The sequence below is a fragment of the Ziziphus jujuba genome, chromosome 10, assembly GCF_031755915.1.
Source record: "Ziziphus jujuba cultivar Dongzao chromosome 10, ASM3175591v1".
NCBI lineage: Eukaryota > Viridiplantae > Streptophyta > Magnoliopsida > Rosales > Rhamnaceae > Ziziphus > Ziziphus jujuba.
Window position 1 is genome coordinate 6,859,691 of NC_083388.1, and position 23,384 is coordinate 6,883,074.

Consider the following 23,384-nt stretch of genomic DNA (forward strand, 5'->3'; position numbering starts at 1 on the left):
AGATGGCTTAAACGGCTAAAAGACATATTTAACTTACATATCATTAAAAATAAAAAAGTGAAGTATAAGAAATTTTCACCATTTTTCCTTACTATTATAAAATTGATATTTATTCTATATATTTAACTAAAACAAAATAAATATTTTAATATAATAAAAAATTTTATTTGACATTTTTTTCAACTTAGCCATTTTTATTTATTTAACTAACTAAAACTATAATAAATTTATATAATATAATTACAAAACTAATATTATTCAAAAACTAAAATAATCAATAAAATTTGATAAATTAATAAATATATTTCATTAATTAATAAAATATGTGAATTATATTTTTATTTTCTTTTAAGTTATAATCTTTTAATTTATTTTATTAAAATTTTCCCTTATTTTTCATTTCTACAATACCTTTTTTTCATTAAAATATATTACTTTATTGTTTTCTTCATTTTAATTATAAAACAAATTAGCATTACTTTGTCAAAAAATTTTAAAACTGGATTTGCATTCCTGTTAAAGAAACGAATGGCAGTTTCGTAACATGTACTAAATTTCATGGCTTTTGTTCTAGTTAAAATATGCTTTGGTTTTGTAAAAAGTAGAAGATACGTAGTGGATGCAAGAAAGGGCAAGTGTATGAGCAGGTGTCGAAAAATGTGTTTTTCATTGAAATCATTGTAATGTCCAATTTGGCCATTTATACAACTTGCAACATAATGTTAAAACATTGAAATTTGAGAAGAAAAAAAGGGTATATCTGTATTTTTACGGGGGCCTGAAAATTGAAATAGTGTTGGAGATAGCGGCTTTTATATATAGCTATAGATATATACGCTTTATGGAAAAGTCTACTGTACTTAGGGGTGGGCATGGATTGGATTGATTCAGTTTTGGACCGAAATATAATCCAATCCATACATATCGGTTTTTCTAATTTACAATCCAAACCAAACCATTAAAGCATTAAATCCAAACCAAACCAAACCATTTATGATCGGTTTGGTTTGGATTGGTTGATCGGTTTAAAACTTACTAATTTATAAATATATAATACAAATAAAAAAATTTTCAAATTTAAAATATAAATAATAAATTATAATTATCCAAACATAAAATACAATTAGAATAATACAACATAGTCTACAATGGAAAATAAAAAAGAAAATGTAGCAAATGATACACATTATGCACTTTTTAAATAGCAAACATTAATGTCACCATCTCACTCATATAAAATCAAATTAAAATTGTTAAAACAAATAATGTAAAATAATACATTCATCAAAATTCATTCACTCAAGAATCAATGCATAATTTTTTTTTTTTTAACCTTAAAATGTTGGTAAATCATAAGTCAATCAACGTTGACAGATTCACTAATTTTAGTTGATTCTGTAAGCTCTACAAAGATCAAAATAATAAAATTAGTAATAAATTATATTTAAACATATATATATATATATATAAGTAACAATTGGATACAATATATGTAGATATATATATATGATGAGAATGTAAAATATATATATATATATATATATATATATATATTATGGTGATAGTGATGAACTGGTGGTAGGCGGTAACAAAAGTAAATGTTTAGTTTAGGATTATAATTTACAATTTGATTTGGGATTTGGGATATGGGGATATAAAAGAAAAAAAATATATATATATATATATTAAAAATCAATATATAAAAATGGAAAAAATTTAAAAATTAATATATAAAAATGAAAAAAATAAAAAAATATATAATTTTTTAGTTATATAATATATTATTTGGATTGGATTGGATTTATATTTCCAATCCATAACCAATCCAATCCATACAATTTATAATAATTTGAACCCAATCCAATCCAATTGATATAAAAATCCAATCCAAACCATTAAAAATGAATTGGATTTTGTCCACCCCTAACTGTGCTGGTGGAAAGAAATTCCATGCCGACTAGGTTTTTCCAACGGAGCATTGCTATTTATTAACATTTTTCACATTGTTGAATATTATATGTAGGATTCTGATTTATGTATTAATTAAAAATTGATTATATTTAAATCAGTTTTAATTTTTCAAAACCTAAACTTCTACTCTTAGCATGAATTAATTAGTAGCCCATATGTAAACATACGTTCCATTTAAAAAAAAAAATTGTGAATTTCAAAAGAAATTATATTTCACAATATGGAAAAATATGATGTAAAATGAATTATCTAAAAAGTGTCATTTTTCATTTACTTGGAAAATTAATTTTATGTATTTTATCAAAAGACAATTTTATCTTTAATTTTAAAATATAAAATAATTAATTACTTGTAAATCATAAATTTCTTGTACAAATCAAACCCTCTAAAAATAATTCATAAAAAATTAAATTTTGAAAAAATGATTCTTCCTAAACTAATTTTAATGGTTTCCTTCAGCATTTCTCTAACAAATCCTTAGTTATAACAATGATTTAAAAGAAAAAAAAAAAAAAAAAAAGGTACAATATTAGCAATCAAATAGGTGGCGGGCCTGACAGCGTGAAGTCAATTTGTTATGCTGATTTGGTAGTGTTTGTACCAAATTAGATGTTATGTTGGTACACATAATCTATAGAATAATTTCTCCATATAGAATATATAGAAATTATTGGAACCAAAGATAGCTTATGTAGGTATATATTATCAAAAGAAATGGAAAACCTAGGGCTCTATCCAAAGCCTAAGGTGGGTGTTTGGCATACATCTCAATAATTGGGCTTATAGAAATCCTAGAGCAGCCACCTGGTACAAAGTATTTTGATAGATTAATAGATAATGGTAGAAATTCATATACTTATGAAAGGAAAAACTCAAATATACTGCTCATGTAATATAGCTTTTTATTTTTTTTGTTAATACTTCATGTAATTTAGCTATGTTATGTTAATATATATCAAGTGGATCCTTATTGTATCAGAGTGTATTTATAAAATTGTCAAAATAATATCAATATGTTTGTTAGTATAACAGTTCACGGCAACACGGATGTGCAGGGGTTGAGATGGACCAGATGGTAGTGTAAATTTTTTATTTATTTATTATTATTATCAAAAAAGGTTTATTTATTTATTTATTTATTATTATTATTATTATTTTTTTTAATAGTTTTTTTTTGTCTATGGGTGGGGATGCTCTATTCCAATTTTTTTTTGTTTGACCCTTGTCTGATCAAATAATATGATACCATCTCATTTTTTTATTTTTTTTTAAAAGTTATTTTAATTTTCTACTTTTAAACTAAGTAGTTTATTCGTTTCTTTGCTACTGTTTTTCAAACGAGGCATTGAGGCACCATTATTTTGTTGATCAGTCAGAAAGGGACAAAAATATAAGGACGAGTACTCTCATGTTCTAATCTCATCCATGTAAGCATAGATAGGCTCATTTGCATGTTAAAAGCGTTAGTCCATTGTTTTTTTTCACATTTTTTCTCACATTTTTTCTTTCTTTTTTTTTTTTTTTAACTTTTATTTTGTATGGGGAGCATTTGTGTGATTTATGAGATGCCCGCCACATGGTTGATAGTGAGGCTTCAACGAGCAGTACTGATCTGGGCAATAATATGATATAGCAATTTAAAGATAGAATGTGGGGTTTGTTAGAGTACCATTTTCCTGAAAGCTAAGTTTATAGCAGGTGGACCTTTTTATAGTCTAGTACTATTCCTACACATGTGAGCTTCAGTCTGTGGGGTTGTACCATTAATTGGTAGCTTTTATGGCCGTATATTTGAATTCCACAATGAAACAAGGAACGAAATTCAACATGTAGAAGTGGAAATAACTAGCATCAATAAAGTTGAAGCTCTGGATTTGTATTTTGCATACAATCATCACCTTTGTTTTTTCTTCACTGAATAGGCTTATTAAATCACTTGCTTGGTTGAGGTTTATCTCGCCTTCCTTCTAAAGTAGGATTTATTGTAATCTAATCAAAAAACATGTAGACGCACAAGATAATTAGTATAGATGTGAGAGACTTATTATCACTAAACCAATCTCTCTAACCATAAATCATCCTTACCAATGCCGACTTAAACATTTTCATCTGCCCCTATATGTAATATATGTACTTGAATTAGAGTTTTTTTCTTTTTTATTATTATTATTATTATTATTTGGTAACAAATGAGGTTGTCGAATAGTATATCCTGTATACTTACAGTCCCACAGCATCGATGTCAACCATGTTGGCCCAGGGGGTATACCTACAGTCCCACACCATTTGATGTCACCCATGTTGGCCAATGGGGCATGGGCCATGAATTGGTTTCCATTGAAAAATTGTCTCCATCTGCCATTGTCATGGTGCCGTTGGAAAAATTTTCTGGTTCTGCTATTGTGTTTGTCTGGGCCGGATGTGAGCAGAAGAATCCTCTGCCCGGTTGTGTGTATAGGTGTTTATTCTCTTTTAACTCGCATTGCATTGCTTTGAACTCACAAAATCAATCAATGATTATAATAACGACATATATGTTGCATATCTCCATTGGATCTGCTTCCAATTCAAAGGATTTGGGTTAGACAGAAAAGCCTGCCAAAATTTATTGGTAACATGCTTGCTTGAAAGCTCAATTGCTTTTTCTTCATGGAGATGAATAATGGATTTGTAAAGAATGAAGTCTTTCACATCACACCATCCTCCTACCACCATTGACTTAGCCTACTTGGTCAAGTGTGGCATTATAATTGTATCATAATTTTCATCGAAGGTTGGAATCATGTTCCCAAGTGTTCAAATGCATATTTAAATTTCAATTGTTAAAGGTCCTAATGCATTCTCGTTTCATATTTGTATAGATATACTATAAATTTGTGTGTTAATCTTGCATGTTTTAGCAAGAAGCAATATTAGAAAGACAAACCAAGGTGGCTGTAAATATCCAGTAGAAGCTTGGTTCTAAAAACCAAGTATTATTGTATTAGGAATTTAGGATTTCATAGTCATTCAAACAATATGATAGCATATATCATACACCATACGTACCATACGGATCCTGCAAATTCTTACACCCCAAACTTTGCATGTGATCAGAAAGCCATAGCTTAGTATTTTTATTTTTTGGCCATTTGAATTTAATATAATTTTACTACGATTGGATGTCAGAAACCCACATTGTGATTGGTTCTAATACTACTTATTAGCAACCATCACGATGACCATATCAATGCGGATGAAATGGCAAAAAGCAGTTCCTGGCTTTGTTTTAAGCTGCTGAAACGGCACAATATTGGGATCCCAAGATCAAGTTTCAGTGTGACAAATAGCAACTGCAAAGTTCTCCAATATTTTTGCACCATAATCATCAACACCAACCTTCTTCAATGCAACCTAAGAGGCCTTTGTGCCATTAATCTTATGACAGCAAAACACCGCATAAGCAAACTTCTTCTTTTGACAGATACTGAACCATCTCCATTTTTCCAACTCCGTTTTCTTACCAATCGTGTATTCTTGGGCCTCTTCATTCTCTTCCTCTCTCACATAAACATCCACCTTGTTCCCTATCTTTGTTTCTTCATTCTCTTCCTCTGTCACATAAACATCCACCTTGTTCCCTATCTTTGAAACCACAAAATCAACTGGTGATTCTAATGAAGTTGCACAGCGTCTCTCTTCCTCTTTTGGGAATGGTTGGTCACAGTCTTTGAGTAATATCCCCATTGTTTTGGCTTCCAAGGATTTGCGGTCGATTGCAAAGTGCGCTAAGATTTCTGGTAACTTGGTGGTTGAAAAGGGTATTTTGATTCTACAACTTGGCATGCACCCTCAATTACATTTATAATATATGTATACATTTATAACTGGGCGTGCACACGCTCGATTACATGTAATTCGGAGGTTAATATTAGAAGTGCAAACGAGGTGGCAGTAAAAGATCAATTAGAAGTTTGAGCATGATTGTATTTGGTAAAGCTGACGGCCAGTAGAGTAGATGGGAAAGGGAATAATAAGCATTGCTTGCAACCATTTCAATCTGCAGCCTCAAAACCAAAGACCAAAATGTGTTATGATCAATATCATCAATTTTAATTTTCATGCTAAATTCTATGTATGTATTTTATATATAGTCTCACTCATATCGAGTTTTTTAACCTCTAGCTATTTCTTACTAATAATTCCATTGAAAGATGTGCAAATGCTTATGCATGACCCATTGAACCCAGGAATCTGGGGGTAGTAGCATAAGTGATTGTCATTTTTGGACCTTTTTTCATGGGGAATTTTTTATTGGCTATATGTAAAACTTTATTCCTCACTTGGATGGGTGAGCTCCTGCATCAGTGATATCGTTTAGTGATCCTCTTAAAAACAGAAGTCTATATATAATTTTTTCTTCTTCTTTTTTTTTTTTTTTTACGGTTGCAAGAACTTCTCTGTTTTAGTCAGGAAAGATAAAAAGATCAATTAGAGAAAGTTAATGGTCATAATTAGTCCAATATATAAAATTGCATAAAATTAAAGAAAAAGAAAATAATTTTGGACTGCTAGTCTCACCATTTGGTGGTTTGCTTGTCCATTTTGTTGATCTGCTGATGTTTCTACATTAAGTGCCCGTAAACTCAATTTAGTACATCAGTGAGAGAACATACCGAATCCTCTCTCTCTTTCTCTCTCTTTTTGTGGTTTTTTTTTATGTTATTGTATTCCTTTTTTGGACAGAAAACCATGTGTTGTATATAAAACTGAGCACAGTCAAAAGGGAAGATCAAATTTAGAAGAATATATATAGGTAACAAACTTAGAAACAGAAAAGACTATAATATAAGGGCGAAAAACAGGCTGTTTGGCACACCATGCAATTCCAAAAATTTTCCACTATTTATGGGGTAAATAAAAACTAAATAAATAAATGACTGCCTTAAAAGGCTGAAAATCAAACAGATTTAGTTGAGAGATGTCAAAGATCATTAGATTTTGGTTCTACCTGGATATCTGCTATTAAGGAAAAGGATGAAAGCTACACAGAACATGAAGATGGTTAGTCTTCTAACCATTTCTGTGTCTCGGAACTTGGAGAAAGGAAAACTGATCAAAAGCAGTCAGTTGAGAAGAGAACAGTGAATTATTGACATGCTATACGTACATGTATATATATATATACACATTTTATTTTATCTCCCCAGTCATTGATGTGCTATACCTAGAAGTATATATATATATATATATATATATATGTATATACCCATTTGATTTTATTTCCCATTTATGATGAGACACAATGATGTGGTAAGTATTAAAGATTGCTCATTTGATTTTTTATACTTTTTTTTTATAGTTATTATCGAGGGTGGTAATTCAACGAGACAACCATAACGCATGCTGGTTCGAAAGTTATGATTAAGTTTTGGTATACTCCATAATTGTCTCAGCATTTTATATGCTTAGCAAGGTCATTGGCCTAATTCTTATAATAATATTAGGAGACATCTATTTTATCCATTAAAAAAAAAAATTGTAGTTTTAGTATCTGAACTATTTTTTTTTATCAATTTTAAAATTATTTTGAGATTCAAAAGTTTATTGCTATTATATAAGATTAACTGTTTTTTTTTTTTTCCATATAGAGTTTTAATAATCTACTATACTTTGTATAAATGATTAATTACACTTTATTAATCTACTTTAATATCCTCTAGTTTAGAAAAGTTGCATTTTTAATTCTTAAATTTAATCCCTCAAATTTTAATTTGTTACATTTTAATTCAATTGGATTTTTGACGAACGACCGTTAATAATATGAGATATTAAAATACAATTTTTAAAAAACTAAATAATTTAAATTGCAAAAGATTGTATTTTAATTTGGTTAAACATAAATGAATCGTTAATCATTATTAACAAAAAAATTACTTGGAGCAAAATGCAATAATGACTTAAATTACAAAAGATTGTATTTTAATTTGGTTAAATATAAATCAATCGTTAATCATTATTAACCAAAAAATTAATTGAAGCAGAATGTAATAACTTAAAATTTAAAATTTAAATTAGAATATTTTAAATTTGGAAGATGAATGTGTAATTTTTTCTAGACCATAAGGGAATAAAATAAAATATAATCAACACTTTATAGTTTATATTATACTCTTCGTTTTTTATTGTTTTATTTTAAAGTTGCAAATTAAGATGAAGCATCCAAAAAAAATAAAAAAAATAAAAAAAAGAAGACATCGATTTTAAAGTCAATTTGAAATATATAAATTTTATAATTAATTAAAAAAGATGTATTCAAATTAGAATTTGATAGATTTAAAATGAGCTGTAGACTTTAAAGGATTTGATATATTGTTGTGAAATTCTACAGACTCCATAAAGATTTTATAAAAATACAACGAAATCTTAAATTTAAGACTGGATTTTATATTGATAAATTTTTTCACAATTTCACTGCTAAAATTATTTCAAATCGATTAAAATTCATTATTTTTTAAAGTATTTTAAAATTAATAATTTTTTAAATACCATCAGATTTTAAAAGAATTTTATAAAGTTTTAAGAGGGTGTATTCAAAGTTTTTGAAAATTTAAAGATATTCAATTTAGATTTTAAAGAAATCTATACAAGTCTAATGGTATTCAATTCAGATTTTAATAGATTTTATAAAAATCCATAAAAATCTAGATGTATTCAATTAGGACTTTATACAATTATTTTAAAATCTGATGATATTTAAAAAGTTATTGATTTTAAAAAAATTTAAAAAATAATAGATTTTAATGGATTTGAAAAGATTTTAACAGTGAAATTGTGAAGAAAATTATCGATATGAAATCTAATTTTAAATCAAAAAATTTAAGTGGATTCTTATAAAATCTTTATAGAGTTTGTTGAATTTTTATAAAATCTTTATGAAATCAGTAGAATTCTATAACAATCCATCAAATTCTTTAAAATTTATAATTCATTTTAAATCCATCAAATTCCAAATTAAATATATACTACTTAATTGAATACATTTAGATTTTAATCGATTTTTATAAAATCCATCAAAATTTTAATTGAATATAATTATACTTGTATTAATTCTTTTAAAAATTAAATCAAATATTTTTAAATTTTTAAATATTTTTAAAATCTTTAAAATCCTAAATTATATTAAACATATTCCAAAATAGAATGAAATTTCGAAAATCAGTTGAGTATAATAATAATAATAATAATAATGATAATATTAATAATAGAATTTTAGTCCTTTTTTTGGGGAAAAAAAAAAAAAGAATTAGAATTTTAGATACATGGCGTTTTCGCATAGCTCTTGGAGTGGAGTTGGTGTGAGAAAAACCGAAAGAGAAGCAGGGTTAGGGTTCTAGGACAAGGTTTTTAGCATCACAGTCCATAAAAAAAAAAGAAAAAAAAACCTTCTCTACTCTATTCTTTAACTTCCTGTTTCTATTTTCTCTTTTGCTCTGGTCTCTCACCAAGAAAAGAAAAAAAAAAAAAAATTACACAGAGAGAGATAGCAAAGAGTATTAATGAGCAGCTGGAAAAGTTTGCTACTTCGAATCGGCGACAAATGCCCAGACTACGCCAACTCTTCCGACTTCAAAGACCATATCGTCTGTACCATTTCCCCCCTCTCTCTCTCTCTCTCTTGCCAAAGCCCTATTTTGCTTCGATTTTGCAAACCAAAAAAAAAAAAAAAAAAAAAAAAGGAAATGATTTTTGTTTACCGTTTTGAAATTCGCAGGAAACATGCTTTGGTGTTCTTCGGCGAGAGCTGGAGCACTCCGCCAATGACATTTTGAAGGTAACTGCCTTGTTTGCATTTTGTTATTTTTTTCTCATTTTTCTTTATTATTGTTGTTGTTATTATCATTTCTTTTTTGAATATTGCTGCCATTTATGTGGTAAAAGGGGGAAAAGATAGAAAAAAAAAAAAAAAAAAAAGAGAGCTCATGTTCGATATCATTTTTGTTGGCTGTTAATTATTGAAAATTGAGAAAGAATGGTAACTTAGTCGATAACCCTTCGTGGGTTTATAATCAAATAGTCAAATAATCGAAGATTTTAAAAGTTTCTATTTTATTTCCTACAATATAATGACTATTTAGAAGAGCATATAATTAATATGTTGAAATTTTTCTTTTTGGTAGTTCTATGGCAGGTTCCAGGATATCATGCTTGTTTTCTTTGTTATCTTTGTTATTTATGGTATACCTATTGCAAGGCCGTGAGAGCATACTTATATGTGTGTGTGTGTGTGTATATATATATATATTTCCAGTTTCAATATAACAGTACTCTTACTTTATGTTATATATATATATATATATATTTTTTTTTTCCCCAGTTTCAATATAACAGTACTCTTACTTTTTGTTTTCTTTCAAATGTTGAAGATAATGCTATTGATGTTTTCCGTTTCTGTGTTTTGTTCTGTTCTAAACTTAAAACTTTAGTCTTTTTGAATCGAAGTTTGTTGAAGAAGTATTTTGATTTGTCTTTTTTGCACTGGATGTATTTACTGTGTTCGTTCATCATGGCAGTTCCTTATCGAGTGTGCTGAACAATTGCCTCACAAGATTCCTTTTTACGGAACAGTGGTATAGTGTACATTTTATCTTTGTTTCTTTATTTATGTTTTCTTTTTCCAGAACCTCTTGATGTTTTTTTTCCTTTTATATGTAGAGGTAGTTTTATATATTAGAAGTTAGTATACATGCATGTTTTGAATTCACACTTCAAAATTCTTCATTTAGTTTACTCCATATGCATAATATGGTGATGGGCCCATTATGGTGCCATGTTATCAGTTCTTATGTAGTACTTTTTAAGTCATGTTTGCTGTTTATTTATATATTTTTGAAATTAATGATTATCTACACATAAAATGTACTTGTTGCTGATTCTAATGGATCTGTGTGTATTTTCAGATTGGTTTGATCAACTTGGAAGATGAAGATTTTGTTAAGAAATTACTGGAGAGTACTCAAAATAACTTTCAGGTGAGCAAGCCTGTAGCTGTATGAGGTTGCAAGTATTTCTAGTCTACTTTTAAATTGTTGACTCGAAGCTTGAACATTATGCATTGAATTGTTGCCTTGTATGACATTTATTCGCTGCATTAATTGGTTTGTAAACTGGCTATCAGGACTTTCAGTCGGTTTGTAATTATTTTTGAATTTGATTGGCCTTATGCGGCTGTACATATAGTCATATTTGGCAAATGGAAAGTCCCTGATGAGGAAAAAAAGAAAAAAAAAGAAAAGAAAAGAAAAGAAAAAGAAAATCCAATGTCCCTATAGGTGATATACGAACTTCTGCAAATAATGTTATTCGTGAGGGTCCTTGAAAAAGATACCTGAGGTTGCTGTGAAACTGGGAAAGGAAAAAGCTTGTATCATATGTTAAAGTGTTAGATAGAAGTAACTGCAATTGTTTGAGTCAGGGAATGAAAGTGCATTTTCGTGAGAACCGATGATTTCTAGTTGCCCATTGGATTAATTGATACTGCTTGTCGTGCTGCTTCATGTATATTTCAGTAGATATTATGAACTTAATCTTGTCAATTCTAGCAACAGAAAGAAGCTTCCAGATAAACTTTTCTTTTGTAGGCTATGGCTAGATTTAACAATTAAATGCTAAGAATTAAGTCTTATATAATGATAACATAATAATGATCATGACAATATTTACATGATCTTATCCTATAGATGGAAGCTACGAGTTCCACCCCCCTCTCCTGCTCCTCCTCCTCCTCTTGTTGTTGTGGGCTGTTTTAATAATTAATCTTCACACAACATTATCAGAAACATGCAAATTATGACCTCACATGCTGTAGAATATGGTTTTAGTTTGACCTGAAGCCAAAAGGCTATGAATGTTATTTCCTTTTCTGCCTTGGAAGAACAGAAATTATAAAATCTAAAAGAAAGATATTAAATGTTTTTAGATATTCTTCATTTTCCTTTCTCTAGTAATTGATTTATGATATATTGTAAATTTAACTTTATCCGTGGTTAATTTTCAGGATGCCCTAGATTCTGGAAACTGTAACAGAATTCGTACTTTATTGAGATTCCTGACTGTTATGGTATGCCCTATATGCTGATGCTTTATTTTAATATTTTTTCATAACTTAAATAGGGTATGCTCTGTAAATTTCAGTGTGATGAAGTGTTTATGATTTTTTCTTGTAAGCTCAAAATTGTGGTTCGTGCTTTTCGTTTTATATGTCTTTCTTTGCTACATATTTGTATTTGTGCTACAGATTCAGAAAAACTTTGATAAAGGTGCTAGAAATGAATTGAATTTTCATTTTTTAACTTTTCACTTGGACTTTGTTCTTATAAGGTGCATTAACATGCATAACCTGCATTCCCTTGTCCACTACAGTTTAAAGCAAAAACGTTAAACATAAAGAAGAGAGTCGAAAATATTTTTTCGCATAAACCTTCTATCCTTTATATGACTGGATGAGTTTTTTATTCTGTATGATGCATGTGTTAAACTCTTGTTGACATATGACTTTTTGGTGATTGAATTTATTTATGTGTACTGCCATCCGTTAGTGCTATCTCATTGGAATATATCAATTATGTTTATATAAATAAGAAACTTGTCTACAAGGTTATCTTTGTCCATTTCTTTTTAATGGACAAACTGCTTCATTGTCTATATGTTTTAAATTTTTTTGTCCACTGCATAAATTTGTGGTCTTTAATGTTGTTCACTTTGTCAGTATTTGTTTTGCATGCATAACCCTAGCCACGGAAAAAAGAAGCTACTTTGTTAGTATCTGAAGTTCCATATTTATGTTCGTGGCATTACTAAGTGTAGACCATCTTTGTGCTAAAAACTCGGGTGTTTTATATATTGGATGTGTTTGTGCCTAATTCTTAGTCTGTTCTCCAGCTTATCTTAAATTATGCCATGGAAGTTTTTGGAGATGACATGTGACCTCATGGTCAATTAAAAGATTGCTTATGGGGTGTTTAGCTAGTTAAGAACTGTATATGGTACATATTGTAATTCATGCTGTGCTTTGTAAGCTTTTTCCTGCTTATTTGCATAGTAGCTAGTGATGGGAATAGTTTATCTTGTCCATCTTTTTAGATGATAGTTTCTTGTGCTCATTGAGCATGAATTCATATGAATTAAAATCTCTCTTAATTGGTATATTTTTACCTGTTTTATAGATGTGCAGTAAAGTCCTTCAACCCAGTTCTTTAGTGGTTGTTTTTGAAACATTATTGTCATCAGCTGCCACAACAGTTGATGAGGAGAAAGGGAATCCATCATGGCAAGCACGAGCTGACTTTTATATTCAATGTATCTTATCTTGCCTCCCTTGGGGAGGAGCAGAACTTACTGAGGTATTAAGTTTTTGGTGCTTAATGGAAATATCTTCTCATTTCAGGAGGCATTCTCTTGTTTGCATGCAACTTTGTATTACTTGTGAAATTAATTTATCTTCATTTTCCAGGTAGATTGGCCATCATATTCAACATTTTCATCTTCCCTTTCGATTGATGAACCTTTTAATTATTGTTTATGGATACTCATAGAGACAATGGAGATTTGAATCATGTTTCTCCATCAAGTAACTATTTTGTATTGCTTTTACGTTAGAGAAATTTTTAATGGACACTTTGATTAAATCTTTAAAATTTAAAGCTATAGAGCTGCGGTTTTGGATATCCAGAATATTTATTTTATGTCTTACTAATCACGTCGGCAAAAGGGGATGCACATTGTCTAGGAATTTTGACTGATGAATTGTTTATGGTCAACTGTTGGATGAAATCCAGATGACAATATTTGTTTAGCTAAAACTACATCTTTTCTTAAGGTTGTAAAGGAACTGAGTGTGATTATTTATGTGCCTTTTTGTCTCATTGCTTTCTCTCCCTTAGAAAGGAAGAGTCTACACTTCATTTATTATATTATTGCATGTGTTGTGGTTGTAAATTATATATATATATATATATAGATATATTTTATAGATATCTTTCTTCTCATGTTTGCTGACAAGGCACATCTATATGCAGCAAGTTCCTGAGGAGGTTGAAAGAGTTATGGTTGGCATAGAAGCTTATTTAAGCATCAGAAGGCATGGTTCTGATGCTGGTCTGTCTTTCTTTGAGGATGATGATGATAGTGAGAAAGGAAATGGTCACAAGGTATATCCTCGTTGTATCAGTTAATTATTTTTATGAAATATGGTTGCTGTATCCTTTCTTTTAAAATTTTGGTTTTCTTGTTAGAGATAAAACTTCCTTTTGGTGATTGGGCCATTGGTTATTTAAAATGGTATTAAATCTTCTACTTCTACCATTCCAAATTCTTTGTTGAAATGGAATATGCAGTGCAATTGTGCACTTGCTTATGTTTCCAACTTTCTGTTGTAAAATTTGTAACTCATCATTCAATTTTTAGTTTCCTTGTCAAAGTTTAAACCTTCCTTTTGGTGATTAGGTTATTGGGATTATCTAAACCATTATGATCCTTAGGGATTGTTTTCTCCTTCCACATTCTTGGTTAATATGGCATTGGCAGTCCTTCCACTTTCTGCAATACATGATATATGCTGAAGAATCTTTCTTCTAGAGATTTGGACTTCAAAAAATCTCCTAAGCACTAGAGCACCTAAAAGTAACCGTATTTATACTCCAATCGATTGTTTCTACATATTTCAGTTATGTGTAGACTTGGTCAGCCTTTGGCAGTTGATTGGCATGATTAAATGATGAAGGGTTTCTTGTCAGTCAAAAGAGTGGCATTGGGTTTTATCTTTCAATTTGGAAGTGCTGTCTTCGAGATAATTTTGTATTGATATTGTTATATGCTAGTACCATTTCATATAACATCATAATTTTCTCAAACTAGCATGGATGCAGCTTTTCTGCCTGACTCCTTTTTAAATATTTGTTTGCCTTTAGGATTTCTTGGAGGATTTATGGGGCCGCATACAAGTATTATCTAGCAATGGGTGGAAGCTTGATAGTGGTAATTGCCTTCCTAGTTTATTTACATTGATTTCTTAATTTCATCTGTTAATTGTTTTATTTGCGACACAATTGAAATGATCCAGGAATAGGGCCAAAAAAAAAAAAAAAGGAAGGGAAAGGAAAGGAATGGTGACTTCTAATTATATTGGGGATGTTTATTGTTCTGTTTTTCCTTTATGTTTCATTCTGGATGTAATATCTGGGCTTCTTCTCTTTGTGGCCCTCCTTTGAAGTTGGAAGGAAGAAAAGGCAAAATATTTGGATTACATGGAGAAAAATGATAGATGCAATGAAAGGAAACAATGATGCAACAAATCATTTTGCTCTATATTTTGATAGAAGTTTGTTGACTTTCTTCATTTGTTTGCATATAATATGCCAATGAATATCTATGTGCCTTATTCCTCGTCCCTTCTCTTTGTTTTCATAGTTCTTTTGCATCTTGCATTTTATGTTCCTTAAGCATGGAGAAGATTTTTCTGCGAGGTTTTTATGCTCTGTAGACCTTTTGTGGTTTTGGAGAGATGGGTGTGAGGGGTTTACAAATGGGGTATCTTCCAATTGTGTTGGGAGTATAGGAGGTGGTTTTAGGGGTTTGCTTTAGGCAAATTTTATTGGTAGAAAAATTTGAGCGAATTTTGCATGTTTATTTTTGTTTCTTTAATTCCGGTAAAAGTAAAATGTTTATTTTAAAGATTTCAAAGCTTTGGGACAACTTAAATTTTATGACCACTGTTCTAGTTGGGAGATTGTGGGGCTTTTTAAGTTCTCTAACTTTAATATGACTTGCTTGCCACTTTCTTGCTGTTGGCTCTAGTTTAGAGTTGTTTAGCTGGTAACAAACAACCAATTCTTTATGCAATCCAATACAACAGTCCTTTTCTGTAGCTGATGTTTTACTTAGTTGTAATTCTATCCCATTCACTCAATCTAACTTTCTTTTTGTGTGTTTTCTAATAAGTTGTACTCTACATTTTCAATTGCTAGTTCCACGACCTCACCTATCATTTGAAGCACAGCTAGTTGCTGGAAAGTCTCATGAATTTGGGCCCATCAATTGCCCCGATCAACCCACTCAGCCTTCAACAAATTCTGCTATAAGTTATGGTAAACAAAAGCATGAAGCAGAATTGAGGTATCCTCAAAGGATACGCCGACTTAATATATTTCCTGCAAGCAAAACTGAGGTGATTTGCAATCTAAGATGTTAATACTCATATCCATGTTGTATCATTAATTTCATCCTTGTTTATTTGATGTTTTGCAAGCCATATATATTTCCAGCTGGTGATATTGTTATATAGTAGTTCCAAATGAAAAATTCAGGGTATCATCTGAAACATAGATTTCCTGCTGTTGGTCTTACTCTTCCTATATTTCCTTTGGTTTTTGGTTTAGAATAGGGATGGCAATTGGGGCAGGTATACCTATGCTAGAGGGTTTGAACCCCAGAGAAACTCGCCAAGCCTAGTTTAGGATCTTGTTATCCATACATGGAAATTGTATAGACTGGAGAATTTATCCTACTTTTCTTTCGGTTAAGCATTTCTTTTATTATGTTCCATGGTTTTCATTTTCTCGGATGAGTCTGCAGTTGGAATTTCTGTTTCTGGGTGGTCTAAAACCCTTTTTTTGTTTTTAATTTTCTCTTTTGCAGGGTAATGGTTAGGTGTCTGTTTTTTTGATTAACTTATTCAGCTTCTCTTGTATTTTTCTATGACAGGATCTACAACCCATAGATCGCTTCATTGTGGAAGAGTATCTTCTGGATGTGCTTTTTTACTTCAATGGCTGGTTTGTCAACACCCATTCTCATGTTTGTTTAAGAAACTAATAAACTCATTTCTTAAGCTTGCTTTTCTTGGACTTAAATTAGTTCTCTTTTTTAATTTGACCCTTTTGACTTAATTTTTATTTCTCTTGTTTCTTCATTCATGCTAAGGTAGTCGCAAGGAATGTGCGTCATTCATGGTTGGTCTACATGTGCCCTTTAGATATGAACATCTTATGGCAGAGACAATTTTCTCTCAGGTAATTGTTTACATAGGACTTGCAATTTTGCTGGATGCGTTAAAAGAGCCAGCTAAATCATGAAGTTATTCTCCATTTCAGTGCTTTCTCTTTCTCTTGAAGTATGCATGTGTGGTTAAACCTTTGTTTTACACCTAAATTGGCATTATGACATTTTGTAGTTACCACAATAAAATATATATGTTTTGTGGTTTATTCATGTGGTGGTTCAATATATGGCTTGTGGATGTGTCTTGAAATTTTTATGCAATTAAACCTGATGTAGAAGTAGGGTAGATTTGGAATAGATGCTTGCAGTTGCTCATGAGGTTTGTTAAGGTTTCAAAAAGTATGATCTGTTAATGTTGTTGTTGTAAGAGCACAATGTTGGGAATTTTTGTGCCATAGAAGCTATAGAAAATATATATGTACATATATTTTTATCTTTTACAAAAGGGAGAATATATTAAATGCATTCACATTCTGTACGTTGTAAGTACCTCTGCCTGATTTGGAATTTGGGTTCTAAATGATGACAATTGCCTAGAGAATATGAGGGAAAATTATTTGAAACAGTAAATTTCCTGAATTTGAATCTTCTCAGAACATCCAAGTTAAATTAATATGATTGAGAAAAACATAGAAAGCATATTAACTGCAGGCCGTCATTAGTCCTTTTACCTGCCAAAAAGTAACTGTGGTAGTTCTAAACTGTGCTTTATTTCCTGCCACAAGTTGCAAATATAAAAGCCAATTTTCTTTCGTAGTTAAGACTGAAGCCTTCTGCTTTCGAATGAGAACAGATAGCTTATCCTTTGGTTCAAATGATGTCTAAAATGCTACTGCATCTTGGCCCTAAAGAGAAGCTTATTTACTTCTATGATTCTACCGTAGTTTTATTATGTCTAAATATGTAATTTCCCAGTAATTCTGTAGCATAGCTGGGGGACTCATTTGACAGCTTAATCCGTTTGCTTTTTTGTACCTTATAGTAACATATTTCCCTCTTTAACCCAGATACTTATGCTACCACATCCTCCATTCAAGCCAATATATTACACGCTGGTTATTATCGACCTCTGTAAGGTAATAGAGAACCTATTTTATTATAATTATATATTTTCTGTTTAATTTACATTTCACTGAAAATAATTGGGTTCAAGACAAGAGGACAGTGGCATAAATCTGAAAATGGGTTTGAATTGTTAGGCTCTTCCTGGCGCCTTTCCTGCTGTAGTAGCTGGTGCAGTTCGTGCTCTTTTTGAAAAAATAGCTGATCTGGATATGGAATGTCGCACACGTCTCATTCTTTGGTTTTCACACCATCTGTAAGTACCAGCTTTAGAAAATTAACCTGTTTGATCTCGGTGTGTGTGTATATATATATATATATATTATTTTTTATTTTTTTATTTTTTTTTATTTTTTGTGATACTAGAGTGGTAGAGCTAGACTTGCATTAACAACTAAATTTTCTACAACTAATATGCAGTTTCTTTTAGTAAATGCTATGATATAGCAAATCTATTGAATTACAACTACTTGTCTGGTTGATCTTTCTTGTATAAAAGGTTTACGGCTTTTTGTAATGTTTGTTTTGTTGCATCTATTAAGGGCTTGCTTACTTACCTTGCAGATCAAACTTTCAGTTCATCTGGCCTTGGGAAGAGTGGGCTTATGTCCTAGATCTCCCAAAATGGGCTCCCCAACGTGTATTTGTTCAGGAGGTTTTGGAAAGAGAAGTTCGTTTGTCATACTGGGACAAAGTTAAGCAGGTAATGATTCATGCTCAAATCTGATGATTTTCTTTGGAAAGTTGGAACTTTCCAGGACGTGACCTCAAGATGAGGTTTTCCTGAAGAACGTGGGGATTAGAAATGTATGAGGGATTAATTTTATTATATTTATTCCTGGCAAGATATGCTTGGGCTTTCACTCAGTGCCTTCCTATTAATGCCTTGGTTTTTTTGCCTCGTATAACTGATCTAAAAACATTTGCTCTGATTTCTTTTTTAATCACTTATTTATCATTTTAATCTCTTTGTTGTGTGTTTTTAGTTATTTATGTTCTCCCTTTAAGCCTCTTGTGTCTTCTTTTCCATGAATTTCTGATGGGTATAAGTATGCTAGCTCATTGAATTATCTTCTAGCTCATTGCATATTGGTTACATTATATCTTTAATCTTTTCTTTTTGTTTTTATTTACTTAATTTCTTAAAGTAACAAGTATGGTATCTATTTATCGTGTATGTTATCTTTTGTACCTGCATTCCTTACTACATACAAAAGTGGATTTTCCTTGACATCTACATTTTATGATTATCTTAGGACTTTGTGAGACAAAATTGATTGGTTCTTTGTTTTGTGTCACAATGATTAATAATGGGCTGCGACCATATAAGATATCATGATCTGGTGATTCCTGGTAAGAATCAATATCAGTCTCTGATTAGTCCAGGCTCCAGATCCATATAATAATACAGGAGGAAAGCACTTGGTGAGCTTATCAAGCGTGTTATATCCTTGCAGAAGCACAATAGTCTAAATTTTTTTTGCTATATTTGCTACTAAACTTTTGGTGTGCTTTCCCTCAGACAGAACCATACTTTTACTAGGAATGTTATTAACATGGAGAGTGATGTTATTAAAAACTATTTTTTGCCAGGGTTTTATGATATTCCATCATACTTAATGCTGAAATTTGTTTTATCTTTATATTTAATTTGATTCTTTGGGAATTTTCATCGTTATCATATAGCAGTAGTGTACTTCATTTACTCCAATAAAGCTTTTTTTTTTTTTTTTTTTCATTATAATACATATAGAGTATTGAAAATGCCCCTGGTTTAGAAGCGTTGCTTCCTCCCAAGGGTGGGCCAAACTTCAAATTTAGTGGTGGAGATAGTGGTGAACTGCATGCACTGTCTGTAGAACTCAGTAACTTGGTGAAAGGAAGAGCAGCTGCCCGTGAAATGATTGTATGGATAGAAGAAAATGTATTTCCTGTGCATGGATTAGAACTTACCCTAAAAGTGGTTGTGCAAACATTCTTGGACATTGGATCAAAAAGTTTCACTCATTTAATTACTGTACTGGAGAGATATGGTCAAGTCATTGCAAAGATATGTTCGGACCAGGATAAGCAAGTCATGTTAATTGCAGAAGTAGATTCTTTCTGGAAGAACAATGCACAATGGGCAGCTATAGCAATTGATAGGATGATGGGTTACCGGCTTTTATCTAATTTGGCCATTGTGAGGTGGGTCTTCTCTCCAGAAAACATTGAGCAGTTCCACCTGTCTGATCGTCCTTGGGAGGTACAGTATCATGTTGTTCGTCGGATTATTCACATTGTCATGTTGTATATGCAAATATGTGACTCATATCCATACAGTTTCTTTGCCATGATGAGTTTGATTAGTAAACATTGCAGTCAAACAGGATCCTGTACTTCATAGTGTGTGATTTGATACTTTTTTAATCTTGTTAAACCTTTTTTTTCCTTTTTTTTTTTTTTTTTTTTTTTTTTTTTTTTTTAACTTTGTCTTCTCTTTCTCACTTGCTGCACTCTCAGATTCTAAGGAATGCAGTTAGTAAGACATATAACCGTATCTGTGATCTGAGGAAAGAGATATCCTCCCTGAAGAAGGGTATTTTATCAGCTGAAGAAGCTGCTGCAAAGGCAAAAATGGAGCTTGAGACTGCCGAGTTGAAGCTTTCACTAGTGGATGGTGAACCTGTTCTTGGTGAGAACCCTGTGAGGTTGAAGCGTTTAAAATCATATGCAGAGAAGGCGAAAGAGGAGGAGACGTCAATTCGTGAATCTTTAGAGGCTAAGGAGGCTCTTCTTGCCCGAGCCCTTGATGAAAATGAGGTAATTTCGCATATTGGACATGAATTTTTATGGTAATTTTGTGGCTGCCAAATTTTTTGAAGATAACTTAGACATTATACCTTAAATTAGGATTGTATGGCAGGATCCTGTGGAGAGCTTATTGGCTGCTTAGTTTTGTTTATTCTTGTTCTCTTCTGTTTAGAAAGAAATACATTTATTTGAACCTGGTATTGTCTAATGAACAATTAAAATTTTTTAGTACCATTTATGATGCAAATTTTGCTAACAGCTTAAAGCTTGAAGGAAAATTTTAGGAATAGAAGTTCGTTATCAGAATAGAGTCAAGTCCTTGTTCCTTTCTTCATCTTCGTCTTTTTAAATTACCTCTATCGACCATGTTTTGCATTTACAGGCACTATTCCTCTCTTTGTACAAGAACTTCTCTACTGTACTGAATGAACGCTTGCCAGATGCATCTAGAGCTGGAACATTGCAAGAGTTGAAGTCTATTTATGCAGATAGCATGGCTATTGACATTGAAGAATCGTCAGAAATGGATGTGGACAACGAGAATGGAAAACCCAAAAAAAAAAGGTCCCCTTCTCCCTTTGATGGAAAGGAAAAAAGATCCTTGTGATTTCATCTATGTCCCATGAAAACAGTCTAATTTTCTTTGCTTATCTATTAATTTTGGCAGTCAATCAAATGGTGGGAAGATGGGCGTTTATAATTTAGGTGAGAAAGAACAGTGGTGTTTGTCAACTCTAGGCTATCTCAAAGCATTCTCAAGGCAATATGCTTCTGAGGTAAACGAGTTTTGAATCTTCTGCCCTCTAAATGACTCACTCTCTCTTTGTAAGTGCAATTTAATGCACTAATGGCACATTCTAGTACACAAAATTACCTCTTCCCTCTCTCTCAGCTCAATCACTTTCATGGGCACGGAAATAGAGTTTTTACAGGTGCATACATGACGTAGACTGGGGTAGAGCACTAAAAAAAGGCCTTTCTAAGGACTTTCATGTCCATATCAATATGTGTGTGTGTGTGTGTGTGTGTGTAACATAAAAAACCAGCCTCACGGCATTGCACTATCAACATGGCACCTAAAGCCAACCACATGACAATTGGCACATGTATTATGCAAAACAGTTGCTAGTTTTATTTCTAATATTTCTCCTGTCTGGCAGATATGGCCTCATATCGACAAGTTGGATGCACAAGTATTAACAGATGAGATGCATCCTCTTTTCCGGAAAGCAGTTTATTGTGGTCTGCGTCGATCGATGAATGGGGTTTGAATCTGGTTTTATTTTTGTCATTGACATCTTTCACTTCTACCTCTGTAAATTATGGGACCTGATGAGTTGGGGTTGGGGGCAAGGCATGAGGTTACTTTTTAACCTCACCTTTATGTAACCATAACAATTAATCTAGGAGTTGAGGATGATGGTAAACTTTTTTTTTTTGGCCCTGTAGTTTTTTAATTTTTAAGCATTGAGTAAATTCCACCATGATTTATTCAGGAAATAGAATTATTAACTTGGTTTGCCGTAGACGTAGTGCTTCTGCTATTCCTCCTGGAACAAGGCATTTTTTATGCACAACAATGTCACTAACCATTATCTATTACTTGAAATTGTATTTTTGCTTTTCTTAGAGAGGGGGGGAAGAAAATATTTTTTGTACTTTTCAAAGAAATGAAATTGGTATTGGTACTATTTGATGTCCTTGAATCGTTATATGAATGTTAATGGGTAGGATATATGATGTGTGTCATGTAACACTAGCAAATTTGATGTGTCTTTTGTTTTTGTTGTTTTTGTTTCTTTAATTTTATTGGATAGTATTGGTTTTCAATGTCTTACATTTTCTTTTTTCTTTTTTTTTTAATTGGTTTTCTAAAGATTTTATAAACTGTAATTGAAAGGTTACGTCTTCCGAGTCTTATGAGAGTCCTGAGTACGCAAAGTAACATGATCCCCAAAAAAATGGGTGTCAATGGCCAGGAAGATAAAAGTTTTTTTTTTTTTTTTTCATTTTTTTTTTTTTTTTTGTTTTTGTATAGATTGAACCTGGGTAAGGAAAGGTAAAGAAGGATGGTATTTGTCAACTCTGCAGGACTTCAACCATGGAGATAAAGGTTCTTGATGAATTGTGTGTTTGCTATATTCAATATTGTTAAATATTTATTTGCAATGTTTGCTGTGCTGCTTAATGGCATGACTAATAAAATGATTTCTTACAAAGTTTAGGCCCTTTGAAGTTTAGCTTTTCTAGTAGGGATGCGAATCAAGTAGCTCACACATTTGCTTGATATGTACTCTACATGATTATGAATGGAAGGTCCAGATTGGTAACTTTCTCTCATTGTGGATGATTTTTATTCTTCTGATTCTTAATAAAGTTTTTCCTCTTCAGAAATAAACTAATAAATAAAAAGATTTCTTAATGCTTTTTTTTTTTTAATTAAAAAAAAAGAAAAACAAAATCAAAAGTAGGAAGTGAAAAAATAGATTGTGGCTTTCCTTATTTTTTCTTTTTTTGGATAA

The 23,384-nt window shown here is 31.2% G+C and overlaps 2 protein-coding genes across 2 annotated transcripts; one reads left to right on the forward strand and one right to left on the reverse strand.

Annotated features, from left to right (window-relative positions):
• Positions 1–5,364: 5,364 nt before the first annotated feature.
• LOC107410746 (BURP domain-containing protein 5-like) lies at positions 5,365–5,697 on the reverse strand. Its single transcript, XM_048466439.2, has one exon. It carries the CDS (start codon positions 5,695–5,697, stop codon positions 5,365–5,367), a length of 333 nt encoding a protein of 110 aa, XP_048322396.2.
• Positions 5,698–9,239: 3,542 nt separating this feature from the next.
• Positions 9,240–22,390, forward strand: LOC107410747 (nuclear cap-binding protein subunit 1). Its single transcript, XM_048466432.2, has 19 exons — positions 9,240–9,593; positions 9,725–9,784; positions 10,524–10,580; positions 10,911–10,982; positions 12,008–12,070; positions 13,176–13,352; positions 14,028–14,159; positions 14,919–14,985; positions 15,975–16,174; positions 16,711–16,781; positions 16,934–17,018; positions 18,015–18,083; positions 18,207–18,325; positions 18,634–18,772; positions 19,823–20,314; positions 20,572–20,871; positions 21,245–21,426; positions 21,530–21,638; positions 22,023–22,390. Exons 1-19 carry the CDS (start codon positions 9,510–9,512, stop codon positions 22,131–22,133), a joined length of 2,589 nt encoding a protein of 862 aa, XP_048322389.2. The 5' UTR covers positions 9,240–9,509; the 3' UTR covers positions 22,134–22,390.
• The last annotated feature ends 994 nt before the right edge of the window (positions 22,391–23,384 follow it).